The sequence below is a fragment of the Carex rostrata genome, chromosome 15, assembly GCF_964058835.1.
Source record: "Carex rostrata chromosome 15, lpCarRost1.2, whole genome shotgun sequence".
Classification (NCBI taxonomy): Eukaryota; Viridiplantae; Streptophyta; class Magnoliopsida; order Poales; family Cyperaceae; genus Carex; species Carex rostrata.
In genome coordinates, this window is record NC_135932.1 from 4453161 (window position 1) to 4479718 (window position 26558).

At 33.7% G+C, this 26558-nt stretch overlaps 4 protein-coding genes and 1 long non-coding RNA gene across 9 annotated transcripts; 3 read left to right on the top strand and 2 right to left on the bottom strand.

Moving 5' to 3' along the window:
- Positions 1-5767: 5767 nt before the first annotated feature.
- LOC144566874 (uncharacterized) lies at positions 5768-11081 on the top strand. 4 transcript variants are annotated; one of them, XM_078316912.1, is made up of 10 exons: positions 5768-6094; positions 6565-6648; positions 7000-7818; positions 8421-8741; positions 9038-9099; positions 9177-9272; positions 9369-9456; positions 9926-10000; positions 10093-10175; positions 10715-11081. In XM_078316912.1, exons 2-10 carry the CDS (start codon positions 6580-6582, stop codon positions 10737-10739), a joined length of 1638 nt encoding a protein of 545 aa, XP_078173038.1. In that variant the 5' UTR covers positions 5768-6094; positions 6565-6579; the 3' UTR covers positions 10740-11081. The 4 variants fall into 4 exon arrangements, with proteins under 4 accessions (XP_078173038.1, XP_078173039.1, XP_078173040.1 ...); XM_078316913.1 differs by having other exon boundaries at positions 6565-6642; positions 9366-9456; XM_078316914.1 differs by having other exon boundaries at positions 6565-6642; positions 7004-7818; positions 9366-9456.
- Positions 11082-15285: 4204 nt separating this feature from the next.
- Positions 15286-17588, top strand: LOC144566756 (uncharacterized). Its single transcript, XM_078316780.1, has 2 exons — positions 15286-15507; positions 16264-17588. The coding sequence occupies exon 2, from the start codon at positions 16412-16414 to the stop codon at positions 17378-17380; it is 969 nt and encodes a 322-aa protein (XP_078172906.1). The 5' UTR covers positions 15286-15507; positions 16264-16411; the 3' UTR covers positions 17381-17588.
- Positions 15540-16257, bottom strand: LOC144566758 (uncharacterized). Its single transcript, XR_013515279.1, has 2 exons — positions 15794-16257; positions 15540-15634 (listed from the first exon to the last, which is right to left on the bottom strand). It is a non-coding gene; the product is annotated as an uncharacterized LOC144566758 (long non-coding RNA).
- Positions 17589-18313: 725 nt separating the features above from the next.
- Positions 18314-20142, top strand: LOC144565905 (cytochrome c). The gene is made up of 3 exons (XM_078315747.1): positions 18314-18577; positions 19063-19196; positions 19720-20142. Exons 1-3 carry the CDS (start codon positions 18466-18468, stop codon positions 19810-19812), a joined length of 339 nt encoding a protein of 112 aa, XP_078171873.1. The 5' UTR covers positions 18314-18465; the 3' UTR covers positions 19813-20142.
- Positions 20143-22528: 2386 nt separating this feature from the next.
- On the bottom strand, positions 22529-25927 carry LOC144565902 (esterase/lipase/thioesterase family protein). 2 transcript variants are annotated; one of them, XM_078315742.1, is made up of 13 exons: positions 25694-25923; positions 25080-25164; positions 24888-24958; positions 24679-24793; positions 24481-24560; positions 24287-24371; positions 24130-24210; positions 23751-23845; positions 23614-23664; positions 23406-23486; positions 23221-23293; positions 23039-23116; positions 22529-22748 (listed from the first exon to the last, which is right to left on the bottom strand). In XM_078315742.1, exons 1-13 carry the CDS (start codon positions 25798-25800, stop codon positions 22719-22721), a joined length of 1032 nt encoding a protein of 343 aa, XP_078171868.1. In that variant the 5' UTR covers positions 25801-25923; the 3' UTR covers positions 22529-22718. The 2 variants fall into 2 exon arrangements, with proteins under 2 accessions (XP_078171868.1, XP_078171869.1); XM_078315743.1 differs by lacking the exon at positions 23614-23664 and having other exon boundaries at positions 25694-25927.
- Positions 25928-26558: the final 631 nt, after the last annotated feature.

The window sequence follows — 26558 nt, forward strand, 5'->3', positions numbered from 1 at the left end:
TTAGAATTGATTTATCAAGAAGCTAGGAGCAAGAAGTATGATGTGGGTATGTTAATCATTGATTTATTGTATGTGTTTTATTTTGAGGGGTATTAGTTTTATGCCCCCCTATTTTGTATGATATATTGACATATTAATAAAAAAAGAATTATATTAAAATCTCAAAATTTTCTCTCGTTCCGAGTCTTGAAATGTTTAGGACCGGCCCTGTACATGAGTACCAGTATCAGTGAACTTGCACTAAAATAAAAACTTGGATACTCTACGTGTACAAAAAAAAAGTGAAAATTAACTAGGAAAAATTAGATACTCTATGTGTATCAAAAAAAACTGAATACTATATGTTTCATACTGTGATGTGACGTAACATGTAATTTTCGCTCAAATGTGATCACGTCACGCAAATAATCACGTCATACAACACGTAAATCAAATTACATGATCGACACACATAATGTGATATTTCGTGACATGACTAGATCACAGCATAACTAATTTTATTCTATAATAACGTGTGCAGAGAATTCGCATCCTCTGAGATATCTTATACCGATTTTTTTAAAAATACCCATTTAATAAATAAATTAAATTAAAATATCCAAGTTTCAACAAAATTTATAAAAATACCCAAACCGCAGATTTTTTCCGCGGCCCGGAATTTTTATTCCGGGGCGCGGAAAAAATTCGCGCCCGGAAAAAAAAAAAAAAAAAAAAAAAAAAATTTTTGGTCCCGACCGCGGATAATATCCGCGGGCCGAATTTAAAAATATATATATATTTTTTTTTTTTTTTTTTTTTTAAGTCTGGAGAAATTTTTTTTTTTTTTTTGTCAAACTTTGTACCTCTGGTTAACATAGCAAAACACCTTCAAATATCATGAAAATTTACCGACATGCATTCTTGACTTCATAGAATAAGACTGTAAAGTTTCATACAAAATCTCAAAACAGATCGTGAGATATCGGCTCTCAAAAATTGCCCGAACTGCTGAAGGAGTGCTTCTGACCCCAACTTTGCACCTCTGATTAACATACCAAAACACCTTCAAAAATCATGAAAATTTACCGACATGCATTCTTGACTTCATAGAATAAGAATGTAAAGTTTCATACAAAATCTCAAAACAGATTGTGAGATATCGGCTCTCAAAAATTGCCCGAACTGCTGAAGGAGTGCTTCTGACCCCAACTTTGCACCCCTGATTAACATATCAAAGCACCTTCAAAAATCATGAAAATTTATCGACATGTATTCTTGATTTCATAGAACAATATTGTGAAGTTTCATACAAAATCTCAAAACAGACCGTGAGATATCGGCTCTCAAAAATTGCCCGAATTGCTGAAGGAGTGCTTCATGATTGAATGTGTTTTGATATGTTAATCAGAGATGCAAATTTGGGTTTAGAAGCACTCCTTCAGAGAGAGTTCAGTTTTGTTATGTTTGAGTTTTGATTTGTTATGTTCAGTTTTATTATTTTCTTAGTATATGTTTTATTATGTTTCAGTTTTCAGTTTTGTTATGTTTCATTATCTCACGATCTGTTTTGAGATTTTGTATGAAATTTCACAGTCTTGTTCTATGAAATCAAGAATACATGTTGGTAAATTTTCATGATTTTTGAAGGTGCTTTGATATGTTAATCAGGGGTGCAAAGTTGGGGTCAGAAGCACTTCTTCAGCAGTTCGGGCAATTTTTGAGAGTCGATATCTCACGATCTGTTTTGAACTTTTGTATGAAACTTCACAGTGTTATTTTATGAAGTCAAGAATACATGTCGGTAAATTTTCATGATTTTTGAAGGTGTTTTGGTATGTTAATCAGGGGTGCAAAGTTGGGGTCAGAAGCACTCCTTCAGCAGTTCGGGCAATTTTTGAGAGCCGATATCTCACGATCTGTTTTGAGATTTTGTATGAAACTTTACAGTCTTATTCTATGAAGTCAAGAATGAATGTCGGTAAATTTTCATGATATTTGAAGGTGTTTTGCTATGCTAACTAGAGGTACAAAGTTTGACAAAAAAAATAATTTTTTTTCTCCAGACTTAAAAAAGAAAAAAAAAAAAAAAAAATTATTTTTAAATTCGGCCCGCGGATATTATCCGCGGTTGGGACCAAATTTTTTTTTTTTTTTTTTTTTTTTTTTTCTTCCGGGCGCGAATTTTTTCCGCGCCCCGGAATAAAAATTCCGGGCCGCGGAAAAAATCCGCGGTTTGGATATTTTTATAAATTTTGTTGAAACTTGGATATTTTAATTTAATTTATTTATTAAATAGGTATTTTTAAAAAAATCGGCATGATATGTTCGTGATTTTTGAAAAATCTCCAAGTTCTCAACTGTTCAAATACATTCTGCACAAATTTCAAAGCTCAAATAATACTGCCCCTGCTATTTCCGAATAGACACCGGACACGTCGACCACAAAATATGAGATATCTCATAGGATACGCACTCGTGTGCGGTCGTGCGGATGCCTAGTTTAGCACCGATATTGCTTGAAGCCTCGAACTTCTACGCTCCGGTTCATATCAAATCATCAAAATTATATGATTTAAACATTAATTATAAAATTGTCACCTCTTTATTATTTTGTTCCGTAAATTTTGATTAAATCAGATTTAATTTTAGACAATCTCATTTTCTCATATATTTGAGAGGATACTCGTATCAGTCTATGTGGGTGCATTTGAATAGAGCAAGAATAGCACTGATTCAAAAATAACACTATTTTTTTGAGCTATTCGATATTTGAATGGAACAAGAATAGCATTAACCCCTATTTTTTGTTTGTCTTATATGAGTTTGATCACTATTTTACTAACCTAATAAAAAATTAAGTTAGCTGTTATTCTCAAACTTGAAATTAAATTCATTCTTGCACTATTTCTTGTTTCATCCAAATGTTCCCTAACATTCTATTGCATTAAAATAAAGTTTGTATTTGAATCTTGTTGTGTTAATTATCTGAATCTTGTTGTGTCATTGTGCACCTTTCGAACCCTTGCGGGCGTTTTGAAGCACTTTTAGTACACGGTGTGCTGTTCTCTGTATCATCATTTATCATATTTCGAGTTACAACTAGAGTTATCACTATATCAAATGTCAATTTTTTTAGCTATATACTGTATTATACTTTATTTTATACTTTATATTTTTGAAAAAAAAATTATATCCTAACTTTTCCTAGGACAAAAATATTAATTTTCTCGCTTTGATAACCATTATTATATTCGTCCCATTTATGCAAGCACTTATTGACAAATGAGCGTTATATAGAAAAAAAAATCAAAACACCTTTGTTTGATCAAAATTCAAAAAATATTCAGGTCGCACAGACGTTCTGTAGTTCCAAAATAGAGTCCGCAGAATAGTTCTGTGGCCCTATTTTTTTTTTTTTTTCTTTTCAGCAAAATTATTAACTAAAAAGGCACATAAATCAAGAAAGATACAGAAACCAAGAAATCAAATTATTTTGTTATCACTTCTATTTTGATGATTTAAAAAAAATCAAGTTAAAGAAACTAAGAAATCAACAAAATCTTTCCGCTAACTTCGCTCTAAACAAAGACACAGAATTCAAGATTTTTTTTTAGTTAATAATTTTTCTGTTAAAAAAATTAAAAAAAGAAAAATACAGAACGCATGTGCAGACTCTAGTATTTGAGGCCACAAAACACCTATGCAGTCTAAGTATACTCGAATTCTCCCAGGGCCAAGGTGGTTTTTTTTTTGAGTGATGCTTCTATGGACATAAGAACCTATTTGTAAAATGAACATATTTTTATTTTCAAAGTTCAAACAGTCGATCCGAACCATTCATCTTGTTCTCCATATTAATATGTGCTTGGAGACCAAATTTTACATTTTTCTGAATTTTTTTACTATTTATTAAGATGGGTACAAAAAATATCAAATTCAGACTATTGAATTTTGTACCCATCTTAATAAATAGTAAAAAAATTCAGAAAAATATAAAATTTGGTCTCCAAGCACATATTAATATGGAGAACAAGATGAACGGTTCGGATCGATTGTTTGATCTTTGAAAATAAAAATATGTTCATTTTACAAATAGGTCCTTATGTCCATAGAAGACTTTGCCTTTTTTTTTTAATGCTAGAAATAAAAGTTTCAGCGTTACAGATGTATCTTAGGGACCGCTTTAATTTGAGCGGTGATTATGAGTTCGTCATGAAAACACTTTTACCAAAAGTCAAAGATGGTTAGGATTAGGAGTTTTCCTTACATTCCATAATTTCATACTCCATATTAGCTAAACGTGAATAATAATTCGTACACCAAATATTTATAAAATATTAGTGTATTAAGAATATGCAAATTATTTCTCATTGACACTATAATACAAGACAGGTTTAAAAAGACCGAATAGAATAAGAGGCACAAAAAATGTTATTTTTCTTTTGTTTTCTCTTAATTTTACTATAATAAAAAAAAGTTATTATAAGAGCAAAAGGATAGCATGATGTGAAGGAAAAAAGAGGAAAATAAAATGATAAGGACATTTGCAGGGGTGAATCTAAGACATAGCTAAAAGGTGACTAACTCAAAATCACTTTTATAATTTTATAATTTTAATTATGTATATAGAAATTTAATTGATTTTTTAATTTTTTATATTGTGCAGTCTCCATCAATAAATAATAAATATTTAGTTATAACCTAGTAGTTAAAATTCTAACGAGCATTACGAGCTTCACATCGAAATATATCCGATATCCAGTCTGAATTGTTCAATCCATGTTGATCTTCGTATGAGGTGATTTAAAACTGCACTAATTTCAACTAAATTTAAACTGTTGTTCTCCCAAAAAACTTATATTCTACAAATTAAGGGCATGTTCGGTAGAAAAGTGAAGGTTACTGTTTACGTGGAAAAGTTATTATTGCTATTAGCAACTAAATTTAAATTCACATTACTCTGTGTGAATTATTATTGCTAACAGTAAAAGTTATTATTGCTAACAGAAAAAATGATCTGTGGGAAAACGCGATCTGTGGGAAAAAAACGATCGTTTGTTATCACGTGGGCATGTTCGGCAGAAAAGTTAGTAAGTAAACTGTTATCTACGTCTGAATTGTTCAGTCCGAGTGAATTTATCCCGTGTAAATTATGTTTTTCTATTCCGCTATTAGTTACTTACTAACTCTACATGCTAATAACAAACGATCCCGTGTAGCAATAATAATTCACACAGAGTAATGTGAATTTTAATTGCCGCTACTTGCCTACTTATGAACCAAAACATAACCGAAATCTCGGAAGCAACTAAATGTACCTTCCTTTCTAAAATCTGCTTACCCTGTGCACTCAATAATACTTCTCTTAATAAGGAAATAACCTTCACACAAAACACATTTTACTTTTTTGTACTATTAATGACGTGGCGGTTTTCTATTGACAGTATATAGGAACAATCTTCCACAATCATCAGAAATACCAATGAAAAGTGGCTCCGTCAATAATCGTAGAAGACGTTGTAAAGTAAGTTTAGCTGCGAATCGGACGAAACAGAAAGACAAACGGTAATGTGATCCCGCTAAATAATAGAAAGGCATGGAACGGGATCAGGTGCACATACATTGTACAATTTATTACAACATTACACGTGGCACGAAACATGGAATTTATTGAGCGGTCCCCACACACAACTTCTAATCACAAATTGTCCCAGTACAGATGTAGTAAATTTCCAAACTGGAAGTTGTCGAATTCCTCTAAACGCCATTACGGCATTACGCCATAATTTGAAACGAGAAAAATTGTTCTCAAAATGGAAATAAAATCCCCCAATATTTTTAAAAGAGACATTTCCTTTCCTCCCCATTTCTTCCCAGTATTCCATGCGCATTTCCGCTCCTCTCAGTGCTTCTGTGGGTCCCAATTGTCTTAAATTTGAAATCTCCCGTTCTAACCGTTGGATAATCTTCCATTCGGTTTTCGCATAGATCTAAATAATAGATGCGAGGAGCTTCCCTTGTACCAGCAAACGACAAAGGAAGCATTTGCTAAAATCCCTCTTTTCTCTGGGATTAGGTTTTCTAGAGGTGGAGGTCTGCAAGAACTGTATACTAGGTATGTAGATCTGGATTAGCTGCATTCATTTTCGATTTTCAGTTGTATAATCCGAAATTCGCCTTTTCATCTCAATTTTGTTATATTTGTTTTCTTTTTCTTTTTTCTGGTTAATTCGGTAGATTTAACTAAATGCAGCTCAAGGAATATACACGCATTTTTGTTGAGTTACGGAAAAAAAATTATCTGTTGTAAATCAGCAAAATATTTGCATATTTTTATATCCAATTTACATTTGGCTCGTACATTTCCGTTTTAAGTCCTTAAGTCCGCATTACTCGGTAAATTATGTATTTCGTCATATCGACACAATAAGTGACTTCTGAATATAATTCCTTCTCTGGTTTGTGTTTATTTTTAGTACTGAAAAAAATTCGATTTTTTTTCCAGAAAGACTTTTGCGATCGATTTATTTTATTTAATATTATCACTTCCTTAATTAATCAGTGTTTTTTTATTTTATTTTGCAGAAAATAATGAAATAAATGGCAACCCAAGTTGATATACATTTTCAAGGATGGTCGCTTTCTGGACAGGATCAATCGAAGGTACCAGTATAATTTTTATATTTAATATTGTTTACTAGTTACTGTCTTTAGTTGAAAACTTAGAGTATACTTTTCTTGTTTTGTCTTTCTTAATAAGAAAGCAAAACAAAACTGATCTTAGAAGCTACTTTGCCTTTTCCTCTTTAGTTTTTTTTTCCCCTTAATTACTTTTGGAAAGAACTAGTCTTTATCACATACGACCTCAGAACTGTTTTCAACCAGATTGGTAAAGCAGCTGGTACAGTTACTGGTATGGCCCATTAATATAATACCAGCTGAAATTGTCATCAGATTCTTTCTGTGTTGTCATAGTGGCAAATTATTTCTACACTTTTAACCTTTTGCCTTTGTTTTTAGGAAGGTGGTAATGGTCTAGTACAAGAAATGCTTGACCATGGCTCGATTTCCTTTGGCCAGTATGCAATTGAACCTCTTTCGTGGGAAAAATATTCAGTATTTAACCATGATACGTGCCAAGAGGAGTTAGGAAAACTCACCTATCCCGGCTTGGTTGCACAAAAGAAGGCATATTTTGAAGAATATTACAAAAAGATTAGAGCTCTGAAGGCATTGGAAGAGGAAAAACCAACCGACATTGAGAACACATGTGAAACTTTGACAGAACATATTGAAATTGACCCAAAAGTAGATAAAACAACAGAATGTGAGGTGGATGCAAGCAAATTTTCCGTCCCTGAAGTCGTTGTGCAAAATGAGTTGTTGCGCGGAAATGAGAGTATTGACAAGGAAATTCCTTTGCAATTTGTTCTAAGAAACACCACAAACATAGTTGAGCATGAGATGAAATCAGTGCTGGATTATGATAGTTTGAGCACATCTTGTGTAACTGAAGTTGCCATGGGAAATGATGTGAAATCAATGCTGGGTTCTGATAGTTTGAGCACATCTTGTGTAACTGAAGTTACCATGGGAAATGATGTGAATCAAACAGAAAGTGGTATAGTAAATTCTTCACAACTGGTAAGAAGAAAGACAGTGGACAAAGTTGAGCATGAGATGAAACTGATGCAAGATTTTGATAGTTTGAGCAAAGACTGGGTTAAATTTAAAAAAGGTTTGGCTTCAATTGGGAGAAAGGAAAGTGGAGAATCTACGATTGACAATAAAAATGGCAATGTGGCATCGGCTGTTACCAAATCATTTGGGGCAGATAAGGTATTTAGCATTTGGCATATTTACCTTTTTCTTTAAACTAGGTATATAAAAGAGCAGATGGTATTAAAGTACTGCTCACAAAGAAAAAAAGCTTGGAGGGCTACTAGGTAAGTTGTACCTTATTGAAGTACTCACAAGAAAAAAACAAAATAAGGAAACATGTCATGTGTTACTGGGTGTAAACTACTGGGAAAATCCCAATTTTCGAGCGCGCTTTCATTAAAGAAAATGGTTTGGAGGCTTAGTTACATAAAGCTCAATTTTCAAGTGAGGAGTTTTCAGAAAGAAAACCATATAGGAGGGTTTTATGGTGATTTCTTATTTATTTTTACACGAGTGGTTATTTTACTTTCACATTACCCTTTTTTAATTACAAGTGCCTAGGGACTTAGTTACATAAAGAAAATGGTTTCATTAAAGAAAATGGTTTGGAGGCTTAGTTACATAAAGCTCAATTTTCAAGTGAGGAGTTTTCAGAAATAAAACCATATAGGAGGGTTTTATGGTGATTTCTTATTTATTTTTACACGAGTGGTTATTTTACTTTCACATTACCCTTTTTTAATTACAAGTGCCTAGGGACTTATATCTTCCTTCATCAGGATATGACCATTTCTCGAGGGAATGTACTTAGGCATAAAGTACACATTCCTCAAGTCAAGTCATTCAAGGAGCCAAATCAACCAACTCAAAAAGCAAATTCGGCGGACACAAAAAGCACACATCTCAACAAGCCAAGTACTGGTTGCCAAGTTGCATTTAACTCCAGACCCAATTCATTATCTTCACATAATAGACCTCTTAGACGTGCAAAGTCTTCTTTGTCCAGTCTGAATGAGGCAACTAGAGTTCAGTCAAAAACCATGGAGAAATCTGCTTCAAATCCAAGCTTAAGTAAAGGAACGAGTACCAGGAGATCACTGGTAAGTGTATTTTATACCTCAATAAATCATTCCCCAAAATTATATTATCTGCTTTAATGAGTTCCATTTTATCACTTATTAAACCTGAATTTAGCTTCACTTCTTCAAGTCAACCTCAATTTTAATCCAGAATTCTAATTTAATAATGAATCACAAATATTGGACTGTATGCCAATTATTACTTCTGCATGAAACTTGGTGTATCCCTACCATGCAAGTAAGCATAAAAAAACCAATAAAAAGGTGAAACTAAACTCTGTAGTTAAACAGCTTATTAATCCGTTGGTGTGGAACAGGATAGTTTAATGAAGCCTACTGCATCAAGTAATGCAAGAAGCATCAAATCAGAGGTTAACAGGTCAGTTGTTTCTTTGCATTATGCTTTACATTTTACTTAGTTGTATATATAATTCACATGATTTTTCCTTTTGTTAGTTTTAGAAATAGTGGGGTAGTGAAGAAGCCGCTCCCATCTCGTGTACCAAAATTTCTTAAGAGAGATACTTCACATTCTGGTCTTCCAAAGCGAAGGTAGGTACAGTACCAGTGTATTTGTACTAAAACTTCATTAAAATTGCTTGAGGCTCTAATAAACACTGGATGTTTTCCTTTTTAATGGATTAGTAGGTCTTCTAATGTACTTGCACAAGACAAGTCAAGAACCAGATCTGACATGGCATCAAAGACCACTTTGCATGGAACGAAACCAAGACAGGTAAAATTTAGTTAAAATAATATAAGTAGATATAATCACATGGAAGAATGCTCGTCCAATAAGAATCCCATGGAATAATGCACATACAATAAGGTTTCCATTTCTAGGTTACAAATTTCATCTGTACACGTGGTTGTAACAGTGTTATCACAAAAATGCATCCTTCAAATTATGGTCAAATTTACCTCCAACAGATTCAATGAATCTAAATCCATAAGCCCAGTTGAAAACAAATGAAGCCAGGCCAATTATACTATTGTTTGCTGTTGTAAAGTACCTAAAAAATCTGATCAAGTTAATCTGGAATTATAAAGAAAATTGAATCAATTTTCATAGCTGCGCATTAATTGCATTTGCAAGAATTTGGCTCATTTTCAAATATGTTAACAGACTGGGTAAAACGAAAAAAACACTTCACAAACGAAAATAACACTTCAGGTTGGACTAAAATAATTGTCCACTTGTGCAGGTAAAAGCTGTATTATCAAGTAAGAAACAAATTGAACCTAAGAAGGCTTTAGATTTGAATAGAAGATCAAAAAAGGTTAGACTTTTTTTCTTCGCTATTTCCCTTATTTAAAAAAAAAATAATGTTCTCATAGTAATTGTTAAATTTTTTTGTTCTCTTTATATCAGTTAGTTGTGCCACGGAAGGAGGCCTCACCGACTTACAAGAGAACAAAACCGAATGAAAACTCGCCACTTAAGAAAAACCAAAGGTGCCTTATCCTCTATGAACAAATTTACATTTTACTAGTACCCAAAGGATCACAATACCAGTAGAAAAACTAGCTCATCCTGCACAGATTTACATCTGTTGCCTTAGTTGGGTGATGTCATTGGGTTCCTGACAGATGAACCCTAATACCCCCCTCCCCCCTACTCACCCACCCACACACAAAAAAAAAAAAAAAAATAACACACAAAAAAAAAAATAGTGTGGGGCCTGCAGATCAGCAACTCAATGCGACACAGTGGGCCGCAGCCGATCCTGCACCATGAAGTCAGTAAGAGAGCTGGTTAATGTTTAGGGATAGATTTTACGGAAAAAAAATATTAGAAACTTTGAAGAAAATGGAAAAATGAGATCTTATTAGTACCCAACTGATATTGTTTGGTACTCGAGTCGTATGGGACCTAATTTGACGGGTCCTCCATCATACTATCAATGTTCATCTAAATTAAGCAAGACATTACTTGGATAGTTGTCTTTCACACTATTTTATTTTCTGATTGAAATCTTTTGGTGCTAATGCAGGCATGAGAAGCCCCCCTGGAGATAGAAGGAGAGTAAACTTTTCGAACATGTATCAGAGAAAAAACATAGTTCAAATTTAGTCTGAAGTTAAATTTTTCATGTACATATACAAGTCATGTCATGATATCACGTCTCTTAGCACCAAATCTAGCGGCTTAAAATTAGTGGAATCAGGGATTATTTTTTGGAAATAGCAGACCAGAGAAATTTCAGAGGCAGCTAATTGGCCTGGCTCCTGAGGAGTGTTCTAGAAAATGATTTTTAGAGAGGTAGAGCATTCTCTATATGTATCTAAGAGTTGATGCATGCTCTGAAATGATAGTGGTTCAATTATAGATAAAAATAGTTTAGAGGCACTTAAATTTTTGAAATTTTATTGTGCATTGCATGAAATCTTGATACTCTAGTTTTGGTGTTGACATTAGGAAATTGTCCCTCTTTCTTCAATTTCGCACATAAATTTTTGAGCAACTCTGCGCTGACTCGAGTGTAGTTAATAACTTAATTTTAAAGGGACTACTTTGCAAAATACCAACAGAATTATACTGGCTTCCTAGAACCGTCTTTTTCTACGAATCAGTTTGCAGAATTATATCTCGATTGAATACAGAAATGGCACATGAAAATCATCAATAATATGGCATAAGTGAAAGAATTTACAATAAGGGCCTGTTCGTTAGTGAGGGTTTAGGTGGGAAAAGGCAAAATTTCTGTATGTGTTCCTATATGTGTTCGGCATCTCAGGATTGCACTGTATGGGTTCCCATATGGGTTTTTGATTGGTTTGCTTTTTGCCTTCTAAGAACACTGTTTTCATGGAAAAAAGCAAATTGAGTTGAAGCTCATTTTTTTTTTCCCAATTGACTTAACTGCTACTTAATGTGATTAAGTTATTTTATTATAATTATTAATAATATTAAACTAGATTTAACTAATAGATTCAAATTTTAGTGCTTCTTGATTTGTCCGTAGAGTGTAGTGTTATAAATATTAATTTAAAAATTATTAATATCTTAATTTTTATTTGTTTATAAATATTTTATAATTTATTTGTACTCGTCCTCTTATATTCTTATTTTATTTAATTATAAAAATATTTATATTTTATAAAATAATAAGTAATAAGTAGTGTTATGTTAATTTTTAATCTATATTATTTAATTACATTACTAATAATGCTATTAACAAAAATAATTGTAAAATATCAAACATTTTAGAAATAACATAAGACTTCCCATAATTAATTCTATGGTACAACCGAACACCAATTTCAACACATTCCCATAATTAATCCTATGCGTTTCCGCACCCATGTGTTCCCGCTTTTTCAAAAATGGATTCCCATCCCCATCAAATCTCATCCCATATAATTCCTTGACATCCGAACAGGCCCTAAATTGAAACCTAACCCAGACAAGTACAATCTTTCCCGTGCACACACCACATGAGTTTTACATTATGAACTCCATACAAGTTTCCTGACCGTACTTTATGATCCACTTCTTCTATTTTTATTTGCCAATAATCTAGTTTTATGATAATATCTTTTGTTGAGGCTTGCATGACAAAATGTTGTTGCTCAATTAAGGCAGCCATGTTCTCCAGCACGAAAGATAAAATTTCAACCTTATCTTAAATTGTTGAGACGATGATTTATTTTTTGAATACTATACTACAAGCTATTCAACCACTGGCCCCTTACTATTAATTAATTAATCAGCGGCGAACCTTGTTATTTAATTGGGCTTTTGAATAGCTATAAAAACTACTTGGAGGTAGAATTGGAGTCTAATTAGGTTGAATTTGGATAGATAGTGACAGCGGCGGATAAGATAAAATTTTCAAGGTAGAGAATAATTGTATAATTATTTTAAACAAAGTAAAAGTTCGCAGACACTTTCAATCACATGTAATTTATCATTTTAAAAAAAATATTTAGCTTCTCAAACCAACCATTGTCTACAATTCTTTAAAGTATTCTGCCAATTCTTTAGACCTCACATGTAACTTATTATTTTTTATTTTATTTTATATTGCTTATCAAGTCTTTAAACATTTGTTTACAATCTTTTAAAGTACTCGTGTCAAGCCTTGAAACTTACATGTAACTTACTATTAATTTTTTTTTTTTTTTAAGTCTTTAAACATTTGTCAACTCTTTAAAGTGCTTGTGTCAAGTCTTTTAATCTTACACAACTTATCAAAGTGCAATCTATATACATAGCATATGAAGCCTTTAAACCTATGAGTGCAATCATTTAAACCTAGCATATGAATCCTTTAAATTTAACAATTCAAGTTTTTATATGTAACATATCTAAAAGAAATAGCAACACGAATATAATTCAAAGTATGTCTTCATTAATCTCATTTGAAAATAAAAACAGAGTTGAGAACGTTCAAATTTTTAGATTCACAAATTTCGTCATAGATTGTCAGGAAAATGAACGAGAATAATCAGAGGAAAAAAAAGTTGGAGAAAGCTTATTTTTTTGTTTGAAGACAAAGTAGTTAGAAGTTAAAATATTCAGATTTTATATTTTAAAAGTTTGTAGATATAGATTAAAAACTTGTTAATAGTACTTTAAAAATTGTAAATAAAGTTCAAATCTAAGACAATAGATTACAGTTATAGACAATTTAGGTTGAGTTTGAATTTATTATATTGGATTTAGATTACTTTCAGGTTTAAACAAGTATCAAACTCACGCTGTTTTTCTTAAAAAAAAATTTCCTGTGTATTTTTTGTTTAGTTTGAATAATCATAATAAGTCGGGTAGTTTTGGTTCGGATCTTATCAGAGCATCTACATCTCTGGTAGTTTCAGAGTTTCTAATCTGACGTGACAGTTTCTAATCTAGTTTCAGGGATGTGAGAGAGTTTCTTATTTAGAAACTATGCAGGAAAGTTTCTTATTAAGAAACTGTTTATAAACTCTATGTTGGTCAAATGATTGGCTCAAATTATTTCTCCTTTTTAATTTGTTGCTGACGTGGCTTAATAGAAACTCTAAAATGAGTTTAAGGGATGTGAGAGTTAGAAACTTTAGAGACTATAATTTTTAAAAAGTAGTTAATAGTTATTTAGAAATCTTGTTGAGTTTTAGGGATGTAGATGCTCTCAGATTTCAAATATAGGAGTACAAAAATGAACTATCCTCATATTAAATAATCTTATATTTGGTTTCGGTTCATTTCAAATTCAGATAATTGTCAATTTTTGTATCGTGTAGTTTCAAGTCGTCCTAGATTCAGATTTTTTTTTTCTTTTATAGACACGGATTATTCGGGTTAAGATAATTTTGTATTTGAAAATTTATTCGAATTTTTTTTTATAAAAAAATTAGTGGGTCGTTCGCACCTCAGATTGATTGAGCAAGTTATTTCAGTTGCATCGGATTTTGTCGAGTTTATTTGAGGTTTTACTTGATAAAAAGAAATATAAAATTTATTTTGAATGACTCATTTAGCTCTCAAGATAACAGCGTTATCCTAAAGAGTAGAACTAGGGTGTTCTTAAAACATATCAAACTGGATTAAACTAATTGACAAATTCAAACTGTTAAAATTCTTCTACTTTATAAGTGATTCATCTACATGTGAAAATTTTATAGTTTCAAATTAATTTAGTATAAAGTTAAGTGGTTAAAATTAGAAGATTTATAAATTAATTTTAATACATTTATTTTTCGGACACCTTTTGACTACTTGACGCTATACAAAATTAATTTAAAATTTAAAAAGTTATATATATAGGTGCATCACTCGTAAGGTAAAAGAATTTCAATGATTTGATGTAAATTTTTTACTAATATTTAATACTTTCATTTTACATATTTGATGTGAGTTTTTGTTAAGTTTCTACTATAATAGAATAATATTTGAAAGAATAAATTAGATATGAAGAGAGAAAACAAACTAGCTACTTTTGTCCGAAATAACCTTTATTCGATTAAATACCAAACAAATCGAACTATTTAGACACTCTTTGAGTATGAGTAAATAACTATTTTAAATTTTTAGGTTAAATTGGTGTGGAAGAACCTTCTTTTAACGTTAATTATCTATTTGGAATTCATGAGCTTTCAACATTTAATAAAAAAATGAAAAATCCTTGTCCATTAATGGGAGGGGAAAATGACCGTTTAGTTGGGACTAAAGAAATAAATTCATAAAATCAGAGGACCTGTTCATAATTCTCACCTTGATCTTCCACTGAACAAGTCAACCCTTCCAAAATACATTGGTCAACCTCTTGAATTTCGTATAAAGAAGAAGCACAATCAAATTGAGAACTTCTCCTTAACCCGCCAATAAGTGACAGTTGTAACGAATAAACCCCAACCAGCGTGCGAAATGTTATTGCCAGCTTATCTGTAAATTTGACCGTAAAAAAAGATCGTGAGAATAAATCTGATTGAAAAGTATGTACGAACCAGGTCCAAGCGCTCGAAAATCATCTCCAGTTAAATTATACCGAACATTTCGTGTTATGAATTTGAGCACTCAGATCAGGATCTAACGGTTTATATTTAAACGGAAACGCACCTATTTTAATATTACTACAGAGGAAAAAGACCGCTAAAAGTAGCCGAGACCGAAATAGAGAGACAGCTAGCGATCGGGTGTCTTTCTCCATTTCCGAGTTTCCGACTCAACACAAGCTCTCTCTCTTTCTCTCTCTCTCTCACCAACCGAGAAGAGAGTTTCAGGCAACCTCTGTACCTCGGCCATTAAATCTTGCTTCTCTGGATTAAGAGCTGATCACCTCGGCCATTGATACCGACTAGAAAGGTTCTTCTCTAATTTCCTCTTTTTTTTCCTCATTACTGATCATGCTGTAGGAAGAGCTTGGAAGGGTTTCGTTTCAAAAAAGAACACAACGAAAGGAACTTTGAGGGATTGCTCATGAGTGCGTATCCTCTGAGATATCTCAACTTTTGCGTGACCGACGTGTCCGGTGCCTATTCGGGGGTGACGTAGGGGTCAGTATTATGTGTGCTTTGAGATTCGTGCAGAACGTATTTAAACGGTTGAGATATCTCAGAGGATACGAATTCATTGCTCATCAGATAAGAACTAGACAACTAATATGCCCCGATTTTATATGGTGGTGCCTTTTTTTATTTCTCTTAATTTTGTGGCCCATTTTGTATAAATTACCGTGAAAAATCCAAAATGCAGTAGGAGGCAATCCATTTCAGTTTTTCCATAGATAATTTACAATTCAAGACATAGTATCAATTTTAAAAAAAATCATAATTTTTTTTACAGATTTTCCTTGAGGAAATATGTTTTGTTAATTATTATTTTTTAAGTTTTGAAGGCGAATTGCCAACCAACAATGTTTTTATTACAATAAGAATAAAAGTCTTATATAAAAAAAAGGGTGTGTATATAATTAAGCCAAGAAAGACGTTTTCTCTTATTTGATTGATAATTGTTGGTTGGCACTTTCCTTTCCAGCATAAATTCAAAACTTTGTTTCACAAAAAAGGCCTCCCTTTCTTTATAACCCATTGACAATTACTTATCTTTGTCTTTCTACAGATATTCTCAAATTTGGCAACCAAAAAACAATCGATAAATAAAATAGCCACATGATTATACAAACTGAAATCTCTCAACAAGCAGGCCCACAAAAACCATGCCTGGCACGACAGCACTAATTATAATGCTTTTCAACTCCTTGATGTAAATGCCCTTGAAAGAGATCGCCACCGACGGGATCGGTGTTGCGACCATTTCCCTTGTGTGCCTCCTCTCTGTCCTTGGCCTCTTTTGCATTTACCGCTCTATCTGCTTCCACTTCTGGATTCTCCACCGCCGTCGGCGCGACGGTTTCCTCCACCTCTACTCCTACTTCACCGGCCCCAGCCTCTGCCGCCTAACTCTCCTCCTTTTCGCCATCTATTGGGGTCTTGGCGAAATTTTAAGGCTTTCTTTTCTAAACAAGTCACAATACGGGCTCTTGTCTGACAAATCATGGCGCGGAAAAATCTGCAAATTTTATGTGATCTCCAATCTCGGCTTTGCGGAGCCTGGCATGTTTCTCATGCTCGCGTTTTTGCTTCATGCTGCATTGCAAAGAAGCGAAGTTGGTTCGCTCAGTCCGCAGTGGAATCGTAACACAATTGGCTGTGTGATCTTGTGTTGCCTTCCAGCTGTTGTTTGGGATGTTGCGGTAGTTTTCATTGCACCCCAAAATGATTTGCTGGCACAAAAAAAATATTTTATTGAATCGTCCTATGGTGGTAACATTACTGGTACCATGGTTGATTCTGGTGTCACATGCACATACCCTTTGCTAAGTACAATTTTTCTAGCGGCATTTTATTTAATTCTGATGATATATATGACATATCTTGCGACACGAGTTCTCGTTTTGGTGATAAACAAGGGGTTGAGGCGAAGGATTTTTATTTTAGTTTTTTCGGTTGTGACGCTGCTTCCAGTTAGGGTTACATTATTAGGAACTTTGGTTTTGCTAAAGCCAGAGCTTCTGGCATACGAAGTGGTTGTTTTTCTTTCTTTTTTCCTGGTTTTGTGTTGTATTGGGGTTGGGATTGTAATTCTAGTGTATTTCCCAGTGGCTGATATGCTGGCGTTGCGGGACCCGGAGCACATAGAGTTGATGCGGATGCAGTCAGATGATATCAATCTATAATGAGAAAGATACTGCCCGTCTTGTATCGACCTTCTTTCTTTTATTTTTCAATCTCGGTTTGCGGCTCTGTGCTCCGCAAAGAGGTATACAATGATACACACCTTTGTTTGTATGTTGTATTTTAAACATTGAAATCTGTACTTGGATGTAAATGTTTGAAGAGTAGTTTGTACATTATTTTTTAATAATAATAGTTAGTTTTGTTAACTGTGATCTTCTCTTCCTCTGCATTTTGGTTTTTCATAGTTTGACTTTGACTTGGTCTGTGCAGTGTTAAAAAAGAAATGCATTGCACTAAGTTTAGTTGAGAACTTCAAATGTTCGGTAGTGCGTGCATGGTTACAAAAATTGATAAATTATACATGTCCTTAAGACTATAGCCCAGTCTTCTATTAAAAATTAAAAGTTTCTCAAATTTCCAACTTATAGTCTTCTATTAAAAATTTAAAATTTCTCAAATTGCCAACTTGGTGTGCTCCAACTTTCCAATGTGTACTATTTCGGTGTTTTCCGTTATTTTCATTTATATGTTATTGTTCTCCACAGATTGAAACTGAAAAGTATAGAAACAAATTTATAAACACTGAAACTCCCGTAGATCAAGGAGGAATCCGTGCACATTGATAAAGAATATTCCTAGAATCCTAGGTGTTGCAAAAGAACCGACAAAGTTATTTTGAATAACCTTTAGTAAACAGTTAACATTATCAATAAAGGAAGATGATGTTAAGTTTAACTGATAGGCCTATAAGGGCATAAATTTTCTAAGAGTAAGTGTGACTAAGACTAACTAATAGGGCCGATAAAGACCAGACCCGAAACGGCCCAAAAATCGTTAACCAAACGCGGCGCTCATTAATGCTCTTCCATTGAAATACCGAAACTACCCTCAATTCTCCGGTAAAGCACAATATTGTACTTATTTAGCGAGGAGAATAATGTAATGTTGTACTTTCTCTGCTTTTAGTATTAGACTATTAGTCTTGGGGAACAAGCCACGCTCTGCTTCTTTGAGGAGATTGTAAAAGGCCAATCAAACGCAAACGCTAACCCTAACCCTAACCCTAGATTCAGATAATTGATCGATGGCATCGTTCGCTGAAGCTCCTCCAGGCAATGCCAAAGCCGGAGAGAAGATCTTCAAGACTAAGTGCGCACAGTGCCACACCGTCGATAAAGGGGCTGGCCACAAGCAAGGTTTGGATCTGATTTCTGTAATCATTGTTTATTTTCTTTGGGTGCTAAGATCTATCTATCGTAATCGAGATTCATCCGAAATTTGAGCAATGATTGATTATTCGTTATTGCCAGAATTTCGAGTTGTTTTAGATGTAGTGAATTTGATCTATGGAGTTTCTTGATAGGTGGAATATCTAATTGAATCAGTTATTGATGTTTCATTTTTACATTCTAGTTGGGGCTAAGTTTTAATTAGGACCATTATAAATGTCTTTTTGCGAAGATAAATGCACATGGTCAATGAAAATAAATACGCCACAAGAAATGAGTACACAGCTAATATAAATAGGCCTGGTAGTTTATTTTGTAAGATTCCAATTTCTGGACTGTAACCCAAAAGATCTATAAGTTTGTTGTGCCTTGCAAAATACTTCCTATTTATTTTCCTTTTAATTCCTTTTTAGGATACATAATTTCAATGTTTTGGTATTTTTTAAATGTAGGTCCAAATTTGAATGGGTTATTTGGAAGGTGCTCTGGTACCACGCCTGGGTACTCGTACTCGACAGCAAACAAAAACATGGCTGTAATATGGGAGGAAAAGACCTTGTATGACTACCTCCTCAATCCCAAAAAGGTTTGTTATTACCTCTTGAGACTAAATTTTGGTATCTATAATGTTATACTGATTCAACCATGTACCATATTGTATAAAGTAACTTGACAAGATTATGACCTCTTGTTAAAATTGTTTTCATTGGCTTTTTTGGACTTCAATTGCATAACTGATGGTTAATTGAGGCTGATTTTGTTTGAGGGGGAAATCTAATGCGTGGGTATGTGTGTATGTGGATAAACTGGGTAGGATTTTTATATTCGGTTCATTTTATGCATGCTGATATGGAATCTTATAATATCAGAAGGGTAGGGAATCTTATATATATAGTTCATGCCAGTCCCTCGACTTCAAAATTGTCATGTACCTTTTTTTGTCTAGCTATTTTGGAGGAACAAGGTTTATTTTAGAATATATGTTGTGAACGGAGGTGAGGAGTCATATAAGTAGAGGAAACTTTGTAGGGGCATATAAGAAAGTTCTCCACAAGGACTGAAACGCTAAAGCAGACATTACATTTTTTTTTCTTTTTTTCTTCGTGCAGTATATTCCTGGAACCAAGATGGTGTTCCCTGGTCTGAAGAAACCACAGGAACGAGCTGATTTGATTGCTTACCTCAAAGAGTCTACTGCATGAGCTATGGTCCTTCTAATTACAGTGAAATCTTATATTTAAAAAAATGCCTTTTGGTGGAAAATTTTGTTTTGGAAAATAAATTTATTTGAATGCTTGTTACTAAGCAGAGACTAGAGTCAATTTTTGTCTCAGTTTGGTGAGAACAATTTTGTTGCTTTTAGGGCAATATTCGTGAGGCTCATTTCAATCTTGTAGTTGTTGTTTTTTTAATTGCGGATTATACCTTTTAAAACTCAAGGGTATATTGGCTGAAAATTTCAATTACGATTCCTGTAGTGACAAAACTAAAGTAGATCTGCTTGGTGAATGCAGTGCTTATAAATATTTTAATCCATTTGCACTATTGTGTGAAAAATGCTGTCACTATTTATTTATTTTTATTTATTTATTTTTGTGAATGTAATATACAACTTGGGAACTAAGAGGCCACGCGAGCTTGTTCTCTGGAATTTGTACACAGTATAACACTGTGATCGGAAACAATGCAGCACTCAAATGAGTTCATTTCATTAGAAAAGAGATGAATTAAATGAGTTCATTTCATTAGAAAAGAGATGAATAGAGATGATTTTGATTTGAAATTTTCTGATTGGAAGTCATTTACAAGTTAGAAGAATTTATTTTCAAGAGAAGAATCACCTATTATATTCATTGAATTTACAGAAATTACTATTGTTAGGGTTGCATAGAAGAAGAAAAAAAATATATACTAAAGAACAATAGAAGTTCCGAGAAAGCAACAATACCTCATCGGAGCTCCTGGTGTAAAGAAAAGAGATTAATTTCACCTCCGTACAACTGACAAAGGAAGAAAGAAATGAAGAGGGTAGATGTGCCTTCTCATCAGTGAACAGTAAATTCTCATCAAATACCTTCGTTTTGGGTGGGATTTCCTGACGCGATTTGGGAGTCCAAAAGTCGCATGGATTGAACTCTTCTATTACGTCTCCTTCACTTCCGATCAACCGTGCGACATGGAATTCTAATTCAATTTCGATTCAATTTCGCGTTTAACGCTCTTTTCACCTTTCCGATCAGAGGGTAAAGTTTCAATGTTCATTATTTGGTTGACTGCCCTTTTGGCGGGGATGGATTCCTCACCGTCCAAGGAATTTATTGGAAAGTGATTTTGGGTCATCATCCCCTCCCTAGAGGTGCTATCGGGTCGGGTTGGATCCGGGTAATATTATATTTGGACCCGTACTCTAAAAGTGTTCAGGTCTGAACTTCGATCCATACACTTATTTGTTTCAAACCGGGTCGGGTCCGGATCCGGATACCTATCTACCCGTAGATATTTCGGGTCCAGTCTTTCGGTTCCGGATAGATAGATACCCATGAGTTATTTGTGGATTATCGGGTCCGGTTCGGATACGGGGCGGTTCCAGATCCAGAGCGGGTATAGGTCACAACTCCAAAGCATTTGAGAAATTATTTACATTTAAATATAATTAAAATTTCTTAAACATCTCATATAATAAATTATTACAATATAAATTAAAAACTGCTGCAAAATAAAAATTACACTATTGATCTTGTTCATAAATAATAAAATATAACATGCTACATAGCAAAATAAAAATAATAACTCTAAATTATTAGTTATCTATCTAAATTAAAAAATACTATCCTATTGATTCAATATTTGGAAGTAGATTATCTCAATTACTATTTTACCAATCGCTGTAACAAATGAGAGCTTCAATTGTTGATGCCTCCAAACTTGCTCGTTTGTCATCAATTACTCTATTACCTGTGCTAAAAGCAGATTCTAAAGCTCATGTGTGTATAAACATAGCAAATTGAATTGGAAATATCATATATTAGATTAGTCATATGAGCATAATTTTTTTTTATTAGTAAAATATAGCACATAAGAACCGAGCTTGTTAAGACCGTAATTAAAAAGCTAGTGTAAAACAGCAGCATAAACCTGGTTAAATTTTAACAAGCTATAGCACAGCTGAAATATATTATCTAACACAAAAACTTGATGCAGAGTTATTAATATATATTTTATCGGGTATTTTATACGGGTATTGGGTCGGGTTCGATTATGGGTCGGATAATTAAATGATACCCATATCCTACCCATTACAGTATCGAATCCGGGTCGGATATTAAATTATTAATTTTGTAATTGTACCCATAATTTAACCGGTTATATTTTCTTGAACCATACCCTATCCAAATTAATTAGATCCGGGTCGGATCCGGTTCGGTTCCGGATCGGATCCAGATAATAGGATAAAAGTAGCACCTCTACCCCTCCCCTTCCCTCTACTTAAATTTCTGGAGAACTCATTTGCGGTCTGTTATAGGTATGACGGGTCAAATTGGTTTTGAATGAATAGAAAAGTCTGGGATGACGGGTCTTGTACCGCCATCTAATAGCAAGTGACCAGACTTTGCTTGGAATATTCTGATTTGAGATAGATATTACAGTTTGTGGTACCGATGAAATTTGTCCCTTTACGTCTCTTGCCCTCCTCTTTGATCTATCGAAGATAGATAAACGCGTCTCCATGCAATATAGAGAGAATCGGTAGTGCTCTAATACCTCCAGGTCGTATTACAGGACTCGGGTTTTCCTGTTAGGTCAAGCTACACGTTGATACAAAGAAGCGCAATTAAACAACCATTACACTCTGCCTAACATTTAAAGTTTCAGCTCTGAAAGAACTAAATCCCAATTTCAAGAAGTCTTCAGTACGGATTGAAGCAGAACAACAAAGTTTTTGCACCTTTTTCTATTTACTTGACGGCAGCATTCATTACACATAACATAAAACACAAAAGTGTGAAAGACAAAACGTCAATACTCCATACAAACTAAACAAAATAGAAAGAACAAGGATTAAATCAGCATCCCATCATCAAAATTTTACAGGTACCAAATAGTTAATTTAGTGCTTCCAGCTCCGAATTCCAGGTATCTGAAAAATGAAAAGGAATCCAATAAGTCAAAAATCAACTTCTACCAGTTATAAATGTTTAATCCATGGACAAACGTGAGTTAAGGTTCTTCAACCCACAAGGAAATTCATGCTGGCTGATTTTATGAGCTGATCAAGTCCAGTATGTAACATTTATCAGTGCAGTTCTCTCCTCTTTTTATTTTGTGTGTGTGTGGGTCGGGGGGGGGGGGGGGGGGGGGGGGGGATGGTGGTGGTATATCGTAATACAAGTTTTAAAAAAGTCTAACATAATGGAATAATTCACAAACCTCAACGCCATGAGGGCCTATTTTGTTGCGCGAAATGAAGTTCAATATAAGCGAAGTAAATTCCTCTGGGACATCTTCCTGTTAAAAAAAAACAACATTTGAGGAGTTCAGATTTTCTGAATTACTAAATACTTTTAATGAACATTCTCATTGGTGATGATACAACTTAAAAAAAAAAAAACCTGGATAGCATGGCCAGTGTGGCGCACAACCACCATCTGAAACTTCCCTTGCATTTGACCGATTGTCAGAGATCTGCCACACAACAAGAGACGGCATTAAATTTTTTAAGAAAACAAACCAGAAAGGTAAAAATGTAGTTTTAATTGATAACTTATATGTGATAAAGGGTAATATTGAAGGGAACCTGTCTAGTCTGTCAGTACCAGCTAGGAGCAGGATTTTTGGTACAGGACAAGATAAGAACTTGTCTGAAAGGCCTTCATACCTAACACAATAAGGGGAAAAAGAAAAAAATCTTAACAATGCACAATATGATGAAAAAAATATCAAATTTTCACAAGGAACTTATGAATTGTTAAAGAATTACACTATTAAAGACATGATAGACTCACCAGCCTTTCCAATATCTCTCTGATTTTTCAAGAGGAGTTCGGTATGTATAACTGCATTATGTGAGTTGACATGTCAAGTTATTACACAATTGTGCATTTGCCCAATAAAAAGAGTTTGGAGAACTAATAATGCTCACCAATTTCTTGACTCTTCATACTTTACTGTAGATGGAACTGACAAGCGGGCTGATTCAACATTTCTTAATGGGCCTCCTTTCACACTCCATTCAATCTTTTAAACCAAATCAAGAGTAACATTATGAAATCAAGAGTAACATTATGAATGTCAAGATATAGATGAGAAAACTGCAACTGATTACCAGTCGACTTAGACAAATAATACAAAAAATAAAATTAGATTAGCAGATTCTGGCAGAAAAATAATTCTCCAAATTGGATTAGGTGGGGAATTGTTGAGAAACTAAAATTGTAACATAAACTATCTATGAAATTGCAGCCAGAGTTATTTAGTTTTAACAATATTAAGCAAATAAATAAGTTTACAAAATTTTGTACCGCTTTTTCAATAGAAGGAAAATGTTGCGCTCTACTAGATAGGATCTTTTGCATATGGATCAATGATGCCATTGCTGTTCCCTGTTCAAAAATTACCCCTTAGGCCCTTAGTACGCAAAGGTGGGAGGGAGAGAGAGAGAGAGAGAGAGAGAGAGACCTCAACTACATCAACAACTACAAGACCGTGAATACTAGAAATTGCTTTCTTTGCCGCAACATGCACAGCCACTGAGCCACCCATGCTGAAAAAAGACATAAAAACTCATATATCATATAAACTTGCGAATCTAAAATAAAGAAATAATATCAGGTTATATAGCACAAATCTGAAAGACAAAATACGACAAAGACCTGTGGCCGACAAGTATTATTGCAGGCGGAGAATCTCCATACATTGCCTTGATAAGAGCTATCACATCATTGCATAATGTCTAAAATGTGCAAAGATATTCACATTATTAACCAAAAACAAGTCAGAAAAAACATATTTATTAACTCGTGAAAATACAGAATTGCCGAGGTTTAACTTCTAAGAAATACAATTTTTACTTCAATAGACAGGTCAAGATCATTGTCACTGGAGCTTTTGCCATGGCCTCGCAAATCCATTGCAACAACACGCGCCTTTTCTTTTATTTTACTTGCTGCTAAACCAAAAGAAAGTCTGGTCCAAAATTAAAAAAAAGAACTTAGTTTTTTTTTTTTTAAATGTTAGATGCTTTTAGTTTAGGTTCTAGAAGCAGAAATGATAGTCATACCCAGAATAACCACCTCCATGAAGGCATAAAACTACTGGCCCTTCTGATCCAGCTGTATAAATGTGGAAAACCTAAAGCAATAAATAAGATAAAAATAGGAGTCATTTTTAATTATATTAGGTTTAGTATATATTAAATTAATTAAATTATCATTGAAAATGTTAGGCCACAATTAATACATTTTAGACTTACATCATTTGTTCCTGGAATTGTAATGTCTTCTTCTTTATCAAAAAATCCTTGCCAGTCTAATGGTGAGTACTTTTGAAGCGAATGGCTGTGAAGGAAATAAGGAAAGAAAAATAGAATGATCAAAGTGAAATAGAATGTTATACTGCACTATATCTTAATTTCAGATAACTACAATCATGTTTCAGTATCATGCTGGTCAGGTATCCTGTATCCACTATTCAAGTATATGTCGACCAGCCATACCAGTATAGTTCAAGTACAGCACGTATTTTGAGAGAATTTTTTTAATCAAGAGGAAAGTCCTTTTCTTTAACTAAAATCACTGAAATTTGAGATAGATCACCAGCTTATAATTTTTCCTTTAATAACATAGAAGCATACACGGTAATCAATCCAAAAAACGATACTCCAACGATTCAAAAACCCTAACACAGAAAATTCAAGCACATTTCCACTCAGACAACAAAAAAGGGGCAATTTCCAATTACAACCTCTAAATCAGTAATAATACAGAAAAGAAGCTGCAAAATATATAAACAAATCTCAAATTGGCCAAATAAATTTGTGACGACAAGTAGAAGCAGATCAGGAAAACAAAAAGGAAATTTGTATACTGAGTTGCGGGACGAGGCGGGACATTGGAAGGGGAGAACGCTGAAGAAGATTCTAGAAGCTCTTCCGATCCCTCTTCTTGTAAAGAGGCGAGGTTCGAAGAATCCATTTTTCTTTCTCGTTCTCTTTTAGCTTCTTTCTTTGTTTTTGCGCGAAATAATGGCAGTTCGCAACGATGAAGAGAGGTTTTGGTAAAAAGACACGAAGCTGGGAGGGTCTTGATGGGAAACGGATTAGTTGGATCCCTCAATTTTAAACAGCCGGAGTTATCCTTGATAACCCAATGGTGGGATTATTGCGATTTGTTTTAATGGAGTTGACATGGTGATAATTAATGGGAGAAGCCATGATCGTAATGGTGGGGTCGGGCACTCATTACACGGACGCTGACAGTGGGACGCGGGTAGGGAAAAGTTGCAAGGAAAATTGCGTGACGAACGATACTAAAATTTACGATTTTCTTTTTATTTAAGCAGCCAAAAAATTAAATCATGACATGTAGCCAAACTTTAGAAAAATCTAGAGATTTAAGCAGGATTGTTTCTAGTATTTATCAAAGTTATAAAAGAAGTTATCGATTAGTTTTCATCTGAATTACCGAACCTATATGACTACGTAAGATTTCAATGTTGGATCTTAATCGAACGTTGAGCATATATATAATATAATTATGAATTGTTTATTGTCATATATGGTTGTCACAATTAAAGTGATATAATATGGATTTAAGATATTAGACAATCAATGTATTCAATAGGATGTGGTCCATAAGTGTGTAGAACAATTTGGGCAAAGATCAAATCATTGATGGACTGATTCTGAAATTTGCAATTGAGAAAACTGCCTTTTGGAAGTCCAGTGTGGGTG